At 54.8% G+C, this 12,836-nt stretch overlaps 1 protein-coding gene across 1 annotated transcript; it reads right to left on the reverse strand.

Annotated features, from left to right (window-relative positions):
- Window positions 1-6,079: 6,079 nt before the first annotated feature.
- TEKT3 (tektin 3) lies at window positions 6,080-11,752 on the reverse strand. The gene is made up of 7 exons (XM_054645278.2): window positions 11,177-11,752; window positions 10,584-10,667; window positions 9,247-9,317; window positions 8,920-9,063; window positions 7,504-7,726; window positions 6,849-7,003; window positions 6,080-6,311 (listed from the first exon to the last, which is right to left on the reverse strand). Exons 1-7 carry the CDS (start codon window positions 11,750-11,752, stop codon window positions 6,080-6,082), a joined length of 1,485 nt encoding a protein of 494 aa, XP_054501253.1.
- Window positions 11,753-12,836: the final 1,084 nt, after the last annotated feature.

Genomic DNA, 12,836 nt, shown 5'->3' on the forward strand with positions numbered 1-12,836 from the left:
TTCCTCGAGCACAGCCAGTGTGTTCAGACAGCCCCACACACACAGAGCGCACCCCCAGCTCCCAAACAGTCCCGCCAGGATCCTGCACTGTCCTGAGCACTCACACCGACCCCCATCGCCCCCCTCTCCTGCACCAGCTCCAGACTCGTCCCGCATTGTTGCACGAACGAGGGAATTCGGCATCCAGCCACCGGGACTGTAAATCCTGGGAGAAGGGAGCAGGGGAAGCGTGCTTGGCTCCTCTCTCCTGGCAAGCAGAGGCTGTTCCCGCAGCACGGGCTCCTCGCTCACGGAAGGGGTCCCGGCACAGGCATCGGCCGAGAGTGAGAGCGGAGCTCCGAGCGGCTGAAGCAGATTCCAGAGGATGCAATTCCCTTCCCCTCCAAAAACCCCGCCGATTCCTCTGCTGCTCGCGTCCCTGTGCACCCTGTGACGCCCGTCAGTGCCATCCAGAGGGCAGGAACACCTGCGCCACCATCAGAACATTCCCGGCTAGCGAGGCTGATGGGGGCTGTCCTGGGCCGGGTGCCTGGAGGAGCCCCCACGCTCAGGGCTGAGAGAAAGGGCTTGGAAAGGTCTTGTCCCCAGGGCTGCCATCCAGGCTCGGGTACAGACCATTCTCTGGCTGGGTTTGCCGCTGTGAGATCTCAGCTGCTGCTCCGGGACAGAAGATCCAGGCTGTTCCCCGGAGCAGAGCGGGATGACGGCAGGGAAGGCTCGGGGTCACTGACAGCTCCCGAGCCCCTCCGTGAGCCTGGCACAGCAAACCACCCCTGCTCTGCTTCTGAAAAGGTGCCAAAAGCAGCTTCTTAGGCGTGGGGAGAGATATCTGACAGTCAAACCAGGGAAAAGAGCAGTCTGTGGGTAACAAAGCCAGTTTTGGCTGAGAGCTGCGGGCTGGAAACAGTGGAGAAAGCCCAGGGAGAAGAGAAGAGAAGAGCACAGCACTCCCCTGCTCCTTGGACACTTCTTTTGGGAAGGTGAACTGCTCAAACTGAGCAGGGCTTTGGGCAAACATCAGCTGCTGCTGGGAGTGCTGGGACAGAGCTCTGGGGCTGGGGCAAAGCTCCTCTCCACACCTGCCATCAGCCCGAGGTGCTGGAGAGAGCCTGTCCCGGGGGGAGAGGAGAGGAGGGAGTGAGGATGGTCCCAGCAGAGCCCTCGGGGCAGTGAGGATGGTCCCAGAGCACTGAGGATGGTCCCAGAGCAGTGAGGATGGTTAGTGGAGCCCTCGGGGCAGTGAGGATGGTCACAGAGCACTGAGGATGGTCCCAGCAGAGCCCTCACGGCACTGAGGATGGTCACAGAGCCCTCAGGACAGTGACGATGGTCCCAGCAGAGCCCCCGGGGCACTGAGGATGGTCACAGGGCACTCAGGATGGTCCCAGCAGAGCCCTCGGGGTTTTGCTGGAGGAACAAGCTCCCACCCAAGGCAGAAGGGCTGGAGGAGCTCCCGGTGCTCCCCAGCGCTCGGAGCTGCCCCCGCTCAGGCTCAGGGTGAGCAAGGCTGGCAGTGCCACCCCCAACAAAATCAGAGCAGGCACCGCAATAAATTGGAAAAATGTTTTGTGTACAGCCAGGATTCACCTCTGGCTGTGCCAGGGATGGGCTGAGATGGATCCAATGCTCATTTAGCTGTGACATCCACTGACCCAGCTCTGCAGGGCTCTGCTCAGCCCTTTCCTCAGGCCAGGTGAAGGAAACCCCTCTTAAGACAAACCGTTTCCAACTACACAGAAAGGCAACATTTCCTCTGTATGTCCTGGTGAGGATGAACTCGTTTAACCCCGCATTTTGCTCTCTCATCACAATTTTAGGGAGTCGCTTCCTGTTCCCTACCCTGGTGATGACGACCATTCACGAGGAGGGTTTGAAATGCGAAGGGCAGGGGCCGAAATCTGCGCTGCCATCAGCAAACCCCTCCTGGGGGCTGGGGAGGGAGCGAGGCGGGGAAAATCCTGTTTTCAAACGACTGTGCCACCAGGAACAGGAGGAGAGCAAGATATGGTTTGGCTGCACTTTGTGCAAGATCTGTAGTGAGTGGCCCCTCAAAGAGCACACATGCAGATGTGTATATATATATATATGTGTGTGTGTATATATTTATATATATATATGTGTGTGTGTATGCGTGTGTGTGTGTGTATGCATATACATGTATATAGATTTATGTATGTATATGTAAATATATAAATACATTTACACAGGTGGAATTGGTATTGGGAAAAAATATTTCAGCCAGAAAAAGACATAAAGGGAGACTTTATATTCAGCAAACTTCAGTAACAAAGGGTGTCTAATGTATCTTGGAGATATTGACTTATTTTTCCTGGTTTGTTTTCTACCAATTCATGAAGAATTTATGAAATACTTTGGTCCTGTCTGCGTTCATGCCCCCAAACCAACTTCATCCAACTTTTTGCTTTCCACTCCCAGGCAGTGTCAACACTGATGGAGCCAGGCTGAAATCACAGGAGGAAATCCCACTGACTTCAAGGATACCAGCATTTACCCACTGACCCCAAAACCCTCAAAAAACCCACTGAGCTCCCCAGCTGGGACTGGGAATATCCTCAGGTACTTTCTGAGCTGCTGCCTTGTGCTTCTCTCCTGGCAGCCAGAGCAGACCCGATGGAGGGCACAGGTCTAAACCAGCTTCGAGCCACACCTTTGCTCAGAGTGCTGAGTTTTACACCTTTGGCCCCAGCAGTGCCAGGGGTGGCCCCTTCTCTGTGCCCTGCAGGGTCCCCAGAGTGCCACGGCTGCCCTGGGCATCCCCGCTGAGGGACACAGCGGAAGCTGCAGAGCTCCCAGAGAGCTGGGACGAGCGCATGTGGAACAAATCCATTGGGGGATATTAAACCCAAGGGCAGCCCTGGCGGCTCAGGAAGTCCTTGGGATGCTGATCGCTGGAAGCTGGGAAAGTGGGCTGGGAGAATCTCACAGAGTTCTTGCTGCCTTCTGCAGCTTTTATCTCAGCATCTCCTGTTGGCTCTGGCAGGGGCTGCACCAGAGGCTGCACTGTGCTCTGAGCCAGCACAAGCATTTCTGGGATCCTACACTGCCCGAATTTTCCTTCAGCGTTTTGCCAAAGTTTTCTCCCTTTTTTTCCATAATAGCAATGAGTTTAGGGCTGGTTTTTTTCTGACTGCTGAAGCTGTTTGGGGAATTCTCTCTCCCTTGAGCTCAATAATCTGCACTAGTTATGCAATACATTGTTAACATGGGTTTTGGCAAGCTTTGATTTCACCCAAATTCATATCAGACCCTTCCAGGACATTCAATGATTTTTGTTTTCTTAAGCAACAAAATCTCCTTTCTGAGAAGTTTCTTGCTAGCCCTGCCTGGAATGTTCACCTGGATCCTGGACTGACACAAAGCCACAGCGTCCTGGGTTTATTAATTTATTGTCTCTCCTCCAGTCAGTAAACAATTAATTTTAAAAAAATCCAGCTCTGCAGCAGTGATGCAAATGGAATGATGCAGAAGGGTGGGAATATGGTTGTAAGATGCAAAGGAATTTCCACAGAGTAACTTTCTCAGCAACTTGGCTGATAGAGGCAGCAATAAACCAGCAATAAATAGCAATAAAAGCAGACACGTCGCTCTGGTGGAGAAAGGAGCCATCCCCTCAGTACAGAAAGGCAGATGATGGGCCTGGGCCATGATTTAGAAATGATCTCTGAAAGGAAATCATTTAATGGCACAGCAGCAAAGGCATCTCAGCCATCAGTGGGAGGAGGCAGGGCTGTTGTTTCATCTCCCCAGCACATCAAAGGCCGCTCAAATCCCAAAGCCAGCCCTGCAGGGATTACATGGAGCAGCTTCACTCAGCAGCAGCTCTGTCATGGAAAGCAAAACCCTCCCTGTGCAGGAGAGCCTGGTGCTCACTGGAGCTGCACCCAAACGCGTCCCTGGAGACGCCTCTGACAGGGCTTTGTGGCAGGGCAGGCTCCCCTCAGGCAAGAAGAAAACTCTCCCTGACACTCACACTGAAGCACACGTAGGATGCCCTGACCAACGTGTCAGGGGGGCTGGGGGGTGTCAGCTGCCAGAAGAAGTAACATCAGTTCTGTCAACTTATGGAAAACTGGCGTGGAGAGAACGCAACCCCAGAGGGACCTGGGAATTCTCTAACGTCTGGGAAATTGCTGCAGGAAAGTGGAAAGTATTTGTGAAAGAAATTAGACGAGCTGAAGCTGAAATTCCTCTGGTCATGGCTCAAACAGAGGAAAGAAACTCCTTGGCAGTGCTGTGGAAAGGAGCATGGAGAGGCCAGGACAGCGAGAGAAAATGGAGCTGGGTAATTGCAGCACCACATAATTGCTGGCAGTTAGGAGAGAGCCCTAAAGGAGCTAGCCATGGGAAAGATCAGTGTTTGGGGAGCTCTGAAAGCAAACTTGGAGAAAAGTGGAGACTGATCCTGGTGTGCCCTCACTGTAACACAGAGCCCAGATATTTCTGACATGACTCAAACCAAAGGTGGAAGTGAGGCGAAGGCAAAGCTGTGGCTGGTGCCAGGACTTGGCTCTGGGTACTCCAAGGCTGGAGCCTTCCAGGAAAGGGCTGTGGGTGCCTCTGCTGCCCCACACTCAGCTGGGGACAGACTCCTGGGGCCCAAAGGCCTGGCAGCTCTGCCTGAGCACATCTGGAGTGGGTCTGCAGACAAGGGGAGCAGCCGAGATCACCGGGGCTGGGGACGGGAGCACAGGCAGAGAGCAGCACGGGGCAGCCCAAGGCCAGAGGGTGCTGACACAAACTGAGCTCAGCAGGGCCTGGCTCCTTTGGGAGGCAGGGGAGGGCAGAGAGGGAGGGTGAGGTCAGCTGGGCAGTCTCTCTGCTCACGGCTGTCTCTTTCCTTTGGAAGGGTGGCTGCTGCCTCCGACGGGCTCCAGCCCCAGGACACGCACAAAGTAGAGGAAATCTATTTTTAGTCTCGACAAAAGAAGTGCTAGTAAAGAAAAAAAAAAAGGTTAGAAAGACAATTGCTTCCTGTTTAGGGCTGGTGCTGGGAGAGAGATCCTGCCAGGATGGGGAGGCCAGGGAGGGCAGAGGGTCCGTGGGGTGAGGAGGAGCCATCGGGGCTGGCAGACGAGGAAAGGGCTCCCAGCTCCTGCGAGCCCCACACTGGGCTGGGGTCCCTGCCCTGGATTCCCAGGGGAGGGAGGGACTCGAGCTGCTGCCCCTTTGGGTTCCTGGTGCCCACGGGCTTTAGGCTGAGCTCAGCAGCTGAGGTTAAAGACTCAAGAGTTGCGATAGCCCAAGGAGAGAAACTGCAACATGACTTTCACACTCAGCCTCAGATTGATTGAAGACCTATCCCTCTGGAGATTCCAGTACTTGGTAAAATCAGGACTTGCAGCAGGAGAGAAGGTTCAGGGGCTTAAACACCGATTAATCTCTTTATCTTCAAAGAGCTTTGGTGCTCCTGCCAAGGAACTACACGTGAGAGGTTAAACCAGGAACCCAAAATTAAACCCACAGCATTTTCTTCAATGAACTTTCTCCAAGTCGAGTCTACTTCCTCTTTTTAAAACCGCAGCACTGACATTTTTGATGGCATTTAACATTTTTCAAAAGCAAGACAATTATCATTAGAAATCAGCTTAAAATGCACATTTTTCTATTTCAGGAACAGCACAAACTGCAACTATTTCCGGGACAGTTTGTGTTTCTTCTGCTGCACCATTAAAAATCCATCCTGGATGTCAGCAGCTCATTATTCTGACAAGTGGCTTTACTTCCCCTTGTGCCTTCTCCACATCACACACACTCAAAAGGAGGAAGACACAACAGCTTTTCTCCTGAAAGCGCAGACTGGGAGGGTAGGGATGGATCCCCGTGGGTGGGTTTGGTGACATACAGGATATTTTCAGCTCCTTCCTGGCACGCGGTGAAAGAGAAAACGACAAAGGAAAAAAGAATCATCCTGGTAACCCAACAAACAAAACACTCATTTAATTTCCACGCGGAGTTTACCCCAGGAAATGAGACGCTAACAAAGTTGTGAAATTGCAACAATATATTTGCAAAGCAGCTGGGGAAAGGGGGGACGCGTCGTGCCGTGGGCGCCGGGCGCTCAGGTGAGCCCGGCCGAGACGTAGCCCAGGATCTGCACGGTGCTGGGGTAGCTCTTGCGCATGCCCATGCAGCGCTCCTGGTCGATGAACAGAGAGTTGTTCTTGACCACCAGGTCGTGCTCCAGGACCCCCTTGGAGCGCACCAGCATCTGCAGCATGTCCTCGGAGGCACGCAGGCACTGGTGCAGGTTCCGCAGAGTCTCGTTGATCTCGTTCACCTCCTGGACAAGGCTGGACAACAGCAGGACCCGTCAGACCCCCGTGGGGTGGTGCCCACCCAGATGGGCCCTCTGGGCACAGAGTTCCCCCATCAGCACACTCAGGTGATTCCCACCCCCGTGCCCTGGTATGGGAGAGCCAAGGGCAGAGCTCCTCCCGAGCTCCACGGGGAGGAGTGGAGAAGTTTGTTCCAAAGCTCTGGATATGCTCAGCCACGTCTGTCAGAGCAGCTCGTGCCACCAGAACAGGGACCAGCAGCTCTGCTTTCCCATTTCTCTTTGGGTTTGTGGCTTTGTTGGTTCACCCTCCTGGATTTCCCCGTGCAGGGGTTCTGCACAGGAGACACACACACAGCAGGACAGGACACTGGGAGAGGTAAAAGGGAATGTGGAACAAGTGGAGGATGGAAAGACCAGCAGTGTGTGAGATGCTGAACACCTGCTCAGTGCTTTAGGTTTGACCAGGGCACTTATGGAAGGAATATTTAGGGAAAACAGCCATTTTGCCATGCAGAGATGCTCCTGAGAGCCCCTGGCAGCCCGGCCTCACCGGAGCTGGGCAGCATCCCGGCACAGCTCCACGTTGGGCCTCCTCGAGCGCTCATCCAGCCGGGTCTGGGCCACCTTCAGCTGAACCTCTTTGTCCCTTATGGTCTTCTGGATGACTTGGATCTTGGTCTCAAGCTGGAAGATTTCCTGCCGTGTCTGGGGTGAGACAAACACAGGAATCGATGAAAAGAGATCTTCTCAAGCAATCACATCATTCCCTTGTCTCCTGCTGGTGCAGGAAAAAACCCAAGTTCAATAAACAGCCCCTGGGCTCAGGCCACTGTTGCTCTGCAACATCAAGGCCCAGATCCAGCAGAGTTTTCAGGGAAAATCTCTTTGCTCTTGCTGCCACATCAGAGAAGAGTTAGGAGCAGAGGTGGTTTAGGAGCAGTGGTGGATCTATTCGATTACCAGCTTCCCAAATTTGCTGCTTGCAAGAATGGATCATCCATCAGGGAAAAGTTTTAATGGCTCTTATTTAAGGACGTGCTGTCAGCCCCTGCAAACTTCACGGCTGTGAGCCGTTCCCAAGACGCTTCCCAAGGGTGCCAGAGCTGCGAGCCAGGGCCCATCACTGCTCTCCCCCTGCCATGCCTGGCAGAGCAGGGCAGGGAGCCCAGGGACAGCGCCGTCCCTGGGGAGGGCGGGGCCGGTACCTTGGCCAGGTGTGTCTGGATCTTGCTCTTGGCGTTGGCGATCTCGGTGATGCGGCTGGTGAAGGCGTCGTTGACCTTGCTGAACTGGCGCCACATCTCGTCGGCCGTGCCCATCAGGAGGCTCTCGGTGCTGGCGCGCAGCTTGGCCGAGGCCGCGCGCGCGCTCTGCGAGCGGAAGATGTTGTTGTCCGTGAACCTGGCCCACGTCTCGGGCACCGAGACCCTGCGGGGAGAGCACGGCCTTGGAACCCCGCTGCAGAGCGAGGCAAGGAAACCTGTGCTGGGAATTAAACTGCAGGGAGCTAAAACATCTGGACCTGGGTGGTTTGACGGTATTTATCAAATGAGGGCTGGACCCCATTCATTTGATGACATTTGTCAAATGAGGGCTGGACCCCATTCATTTGATGATATTTATCAAATGAGGGCTGGACCCCATTTGTTTGACGATATTTATGAAGTGCTCACAAAGATAACTTGTGAAAGTTCAGACAAACAAAAGATTCTCCCATAAAAAACAGAGATTCCAATCGGAGCTCTATTTGCACCTTCGAGGCATTAAGTGGCAAGGAATTCCCAGCCTCACAAGGACACACAGATCACACTTCAGTCAATTCCTTTTGCTCACAGCCCATCTCAGTGTCCCACTAAACCAAACAAGCTTTAGATCCCACTCCATTCCCTGTCTGTGCATTTGGGATGAAGTTCCTGCCTGTGCAGTAGTCCAGAACAAGATCAACAAAAGACTTAAATACCACATAAGCTCCATTTAAAACCTGCTGATTCTTGGCACACTTTACCCCCCTCTGAATTTCAGCCTCGATCCTCTGCAATCCATTTGCCTGTCTAAATATGTCTGAGCTCTGCTGTGAATAATTATTCAAACTACTAGAAAAATTGTCTCAATCTGTGCCTCTCCATAAACTTCATGGGTTTGTGTGGGCAGATTTATTCTCTCAGCCCTTTGCCGCTTGGGCATCTCTCTGTGAGTGCTGGGTTAGGTCACTGTTCATTTACAGCAATGCCAAAGCTGAATTCCTGGCACCCAAAAGCAGCAGAACCCTGTCCCAGGACCACGCTCTCATTTCTTGATTTTCTGGGTCATTTCAGCTCCCTCTCCATACAGGGGTGAGCCCCCAGACCTCCCATCAGTGAGGAGCACTCAGGCAAGCACTGAGACATCTCTGGAAACATGCACAAACTTAATGAGCTGTGCAGAGGTGCTGGGCTGAATTCGTTTGCAGGCTGAGCTCTGAGCCCTGATCTAATGTTTAATAAGGTCGGGCAGAGGGTTCTTCTCCCCCTGGAGAGCCCAGAGGGCGAGCACCCCTCGGCTGGTGTCTCCAGGAGGGATGGATGTGCCCCCAGAGAGGGCTGGGCAGTCCCTGCTCCTGCTCTGCGGGCCCCAGAGCTCACGTGGCATCGATCCTCTCCACGCCCTTGAAGAAGTGGATGCCTCTGGAGGTGTTCTTCAGCTGGTAGCACTTGTTGTCGATGTGGTGGCCCAGCTGCTTGTCAGCCAGGTCCTTCTCCAGCTCCTGCCGGGCCTCCTTGTTGCACCTGGAGCACACAAACAGCAGAATGGAGCCGTGGGATGGTTCTGTGCCCATCCTGCTCCCCTCAGCCCCTCTGTGCTCCCAGAGCCTCCCCCAGAGCCTGCAGGGGCTGAACCCACGGGGATCTGCAGGGGCACAGCTGCAAACACACACCAGCCCCGCAGCGAGGGCCCCCAGCCCTCCTTACATGATCTGGGCGTTCACCGTGTCCAGGCACTGCTGCAGCCTCTCCCGGCAGGACCTGATGATCTTGATTTCCTGGGCAAAGGCAGAGCAGCCCTGTCAGCATGGTGCTCAGGCATCCTGGGCACTGCTGGGCAGTCCTGGGCACTGCTGGGCACTGCTGGGCACTCCTGCTCTGGGGCACACGGCAGGGATTCCCCTTCTCCCACAGCGAGCACGGCCCAGTGGTGCCACACGTGCCCATCCCCAGTCCCGGGGCATTTTCCTGCCCTCAAGAAACCCCATCCGTATGGGACAAGAGGACTGTGGTGTAAACCCGGTTTAGGGGTTTTCAGTTTGAGGGGTTTTCAGTTCTAGGCAGGGTTCAGCTCCCCTGGGGGAAGGCTGGTGCTGCTCTCAGCTCCCTTGGTGCAGCACAAGCCTGTTGCACCCATGGGGGTTTCCAGACAGGTGATCAGTGCTCCAAACACAGGGACTTTGAATTCCTCCTGAATGCAGGAGCCAGCTGAAAGCACAGCCTAAATGCATCCCAAACATTAAAAAACCCAAATGGCATTATGGAGATACCAGCTCTGATAATTTTCCTAAGCCCTCATGACCTTCAAACTAATCTTTTAATTTTTCAGGGTCTGACTCATAACAAAAGATCTTCTAAGAGAGCAGTGGCTTCACAGGCCCAGGGGCTGCAATTTCCTTCCCAGTTTCATGAGGCTTTTGCAGTGATTATATTTCACTGTACCCTGCATTAGGATCCCATTTGCTGTGCCATGCTTGCTTTTAATTCATGATTTAAAGCAGCTTAGATAAAGACAGGCAGGAGTGCAGGTTTTTATGATTCCAATCAAATCCATTGCCTGAGCACGCAGTGACAGTCCTGCTGCAGCCACTCTGCCCTGAGCAAAGCAGAGCTGGGCAAGTGGAGTTAATATCTTTTATTAGCCCAACTAATATAGCTGGGGAAAGCAGACAAGCTGTCGGGCACACCCTGCCCTCTCCATGTGTGTGTGTAATATACAGAATGTGCTGCAGATACAGACAGAGATCACACAAACAAAGGGAGATCTGTGCAGGCAGGGCTCAGAAAGGCAGGGCCATCTCACAGGCTCCCCAAAGGGGGTCAGAGGAGCCTGATGAGCCACACAAACCCGGCTCCTTTCCAGCTCGTCCTGCCTGTCCCAGGGACACGCTGCTGGGTGGGAGCACCAGCAGGTTTGGGGGGTTGAAGAAGGCTGGGTTCTCTCAGCAGCACTGAAGAGCCAGTGAGGGAACAGGGCTGCCAGACTTGCTCAGGGGAGTGTGGGTAGAACCAGCTTGGTCACAGGACGTGTGTGCCAAACCCACCGTGACGAGCTGTTTCTCCACGTCGTCGTTGACCAGGTCGATGCCCATCCTCTTCTCCCGATGGAGCAAACACTTGTGAGCGACCTGGTGGGACAAGGGGTGACATCAGCGCTGGCTGCAGGACAGGGTCCCTGCAGGGACTGTCCCTGAGTCAGGGGATGCAGGAAAGGAAAGTGCAGGCAGGCACAGGATGTCAGCCTGCAGAAAGCTGCCCGAGGCAGCAGGGTCAGCTGACAGCAGCAGCCGAGTGCCACATCAGCATGGAAGCAAAGGGACAGAGCCCTCATGTCCCCAGCCACCACAGCAGAGTGCAGGGACCCCTGTCAGGCCCGGTGTGGACCTCCCCAGAGCCTCGTAGTAAGACACAGGCGTTTGTGTCCCAAGCCAGGATTCTGGATACAGAAATATCTGCTTAAACAAACACTGCAGTGATGTGCTCAGCATGTGCTGGAGGAGGATGCAGCAGATGCAGGGGATTTGTTTATCACTGACTCAACTAATGGGCTCTTCTTGAAACCTCTCCAACGTTACAGGGCTTTATGAGAGGTTTGAGAGGCTGCAGATGTGTGGGCTGGGGGTCGCAGGGTCCCTACCTGGAAGGGGCCCTCGGTGTCGGCCAAGGCTCTCTCCAGCCGTTTCTGCATGTCCATCAGGGAGTTGGTCTCCCTGATCATGGCGTCCAGCTCGATGCAGAGCTCGGACTTCCAGTACTCGATGTCATTGATGCGCTCGCCCAGGTTCTTGGTGCTCTCCCCCTGCGTCCTCTTGGCCTGCTGGTACACGTCCTTGATGGTGCGGGTGAGGTCGGCGCGCAGGCGCTCCGCGTTGTGCCGCGTGGTCTCCGACTCCTTGTAGTTGGTCATGTTGGACCTGTGCCAGTCGTCCAGCGTGTGCCGGGTGAAGACCCCGCTGGGTCTCTCGGAAATGAAAGGAATCATCTTGGTGGGGGGCAGCCCCGGGAAGCTCTCGGTGAGGGGAGACAAGGTGGGGTTGAGGGCAGCTGCTTTGTAGTAGGAGTTGGGCATCCATGGCATGTTGAAGCTCTCGGAGGGGTTATAGGGAATGCGGTTCTTGTAGCCAGCGGCCACGTTGGTCGCTGGCAGGACCTTGGGAGGGGGTGGCCGTGGCTGGTTAAACTTGGCTTTCAAGGGATAGCCGTAGAGTTCCATCCTGGAATGCTGCTGGTGCGGGTCCTGCACAAAGGGGGCAGAGGAAAACCTCGCTCAGAACGTTCCTGTCCTTGTGGTACCTCTTACAGCAACATCCGATGTGTGATGGGACCAGCCCTGCCCAGGGCACCCACACAGCCCCTAAATCTCCTGAATGCAAATCCCCTCTGACAGCATCCCAGGCATCTGATAGGGAGGGATTTGAGACCAGCTCTGCTGTAGGTATCTTGTGTCAAGTCTTGAAATGAGGAGAGAGACAAATTATGGCTGCTTAGAAGGATGACAGATCTATACTGTTGTTTTCCTTATTCCTTAATTCCTTATTTCCCATTATTCCTTCATTTTCCCTGTCAATCTAATGACCTCCCCTGGCAGGGTGGGCAGGCCCTGGCACAGCTGGGGCTGCCCCTGGATCCCTGGCAGTGCCCAAGGCCAGGCTGGACACTGGGGCTGGGAGCACCTGGGACAGTGGGAGGTGTCCCTGGAACAGTGGGAGGTGTCCCTGTCATGGCAGGGATGGTCCCATCCAACCCAGGCCAGTGAGTCTGATCCCAGGATTCAGCCTGGCCAAAGGCTCTGGGATGGGCAGTGGGACACTCACACCCCCAAATTCAGCACAAAACCTTTCCAGGTAGGACTGGCTCCAAGTCACCTTGACAGCACCAAGGAGGAGAGGTCTGTGCTCAGCTCCACCAAGGCCCCTGCATGTGCTGCTCCCACAAACCAGTCCCTGCAGCCCTTTGTCCCTGCTGGGGCCACTGCCATTCCCTGCCTCCGTGCCACTTATTTACCCAGGGAGCAGCATTTGGACAGTGGGGGATGCTTTCCCTGGCTCCCACCCTGCCAACAAATCCTTCCCCTTCAGACACCGACGGACAAGTGTTTGAGAGGGGGAAGCCCTTGGGAAGGGGCTGGAGTGCTTTTCCAGCATTTCCAGCTGAGAGGAACGCCCTCGCACGCCCCTGGGACAAGCCAGGCCGGGGTGGGAGCTGCCAGCCCCCTGGGCAGGGGCACAGGGCTGGGTTTGGGGCTGGGGTCGGTACCGGCCGTGCGGGGCCTCCCTCGGCGAGCGCAGCTCCCCCTG

Source organism: Agelaius phoeniceus, chromosome 19 (genome assembly GCF_051311805.1).
Source record: "Agelaius phoeniceus isolate bAgePho1 chromosome 19, bAgePho1.hap1, whole genome shotgun sequence".
In the NCBI taxonomy this organism is placed as follows: domain Eukaryota; kingdom Metazoa; phylum Chordata; class Aves; order Passeriformes; family Icteridae; genus Agelaius; species Agelaius phoeniceus.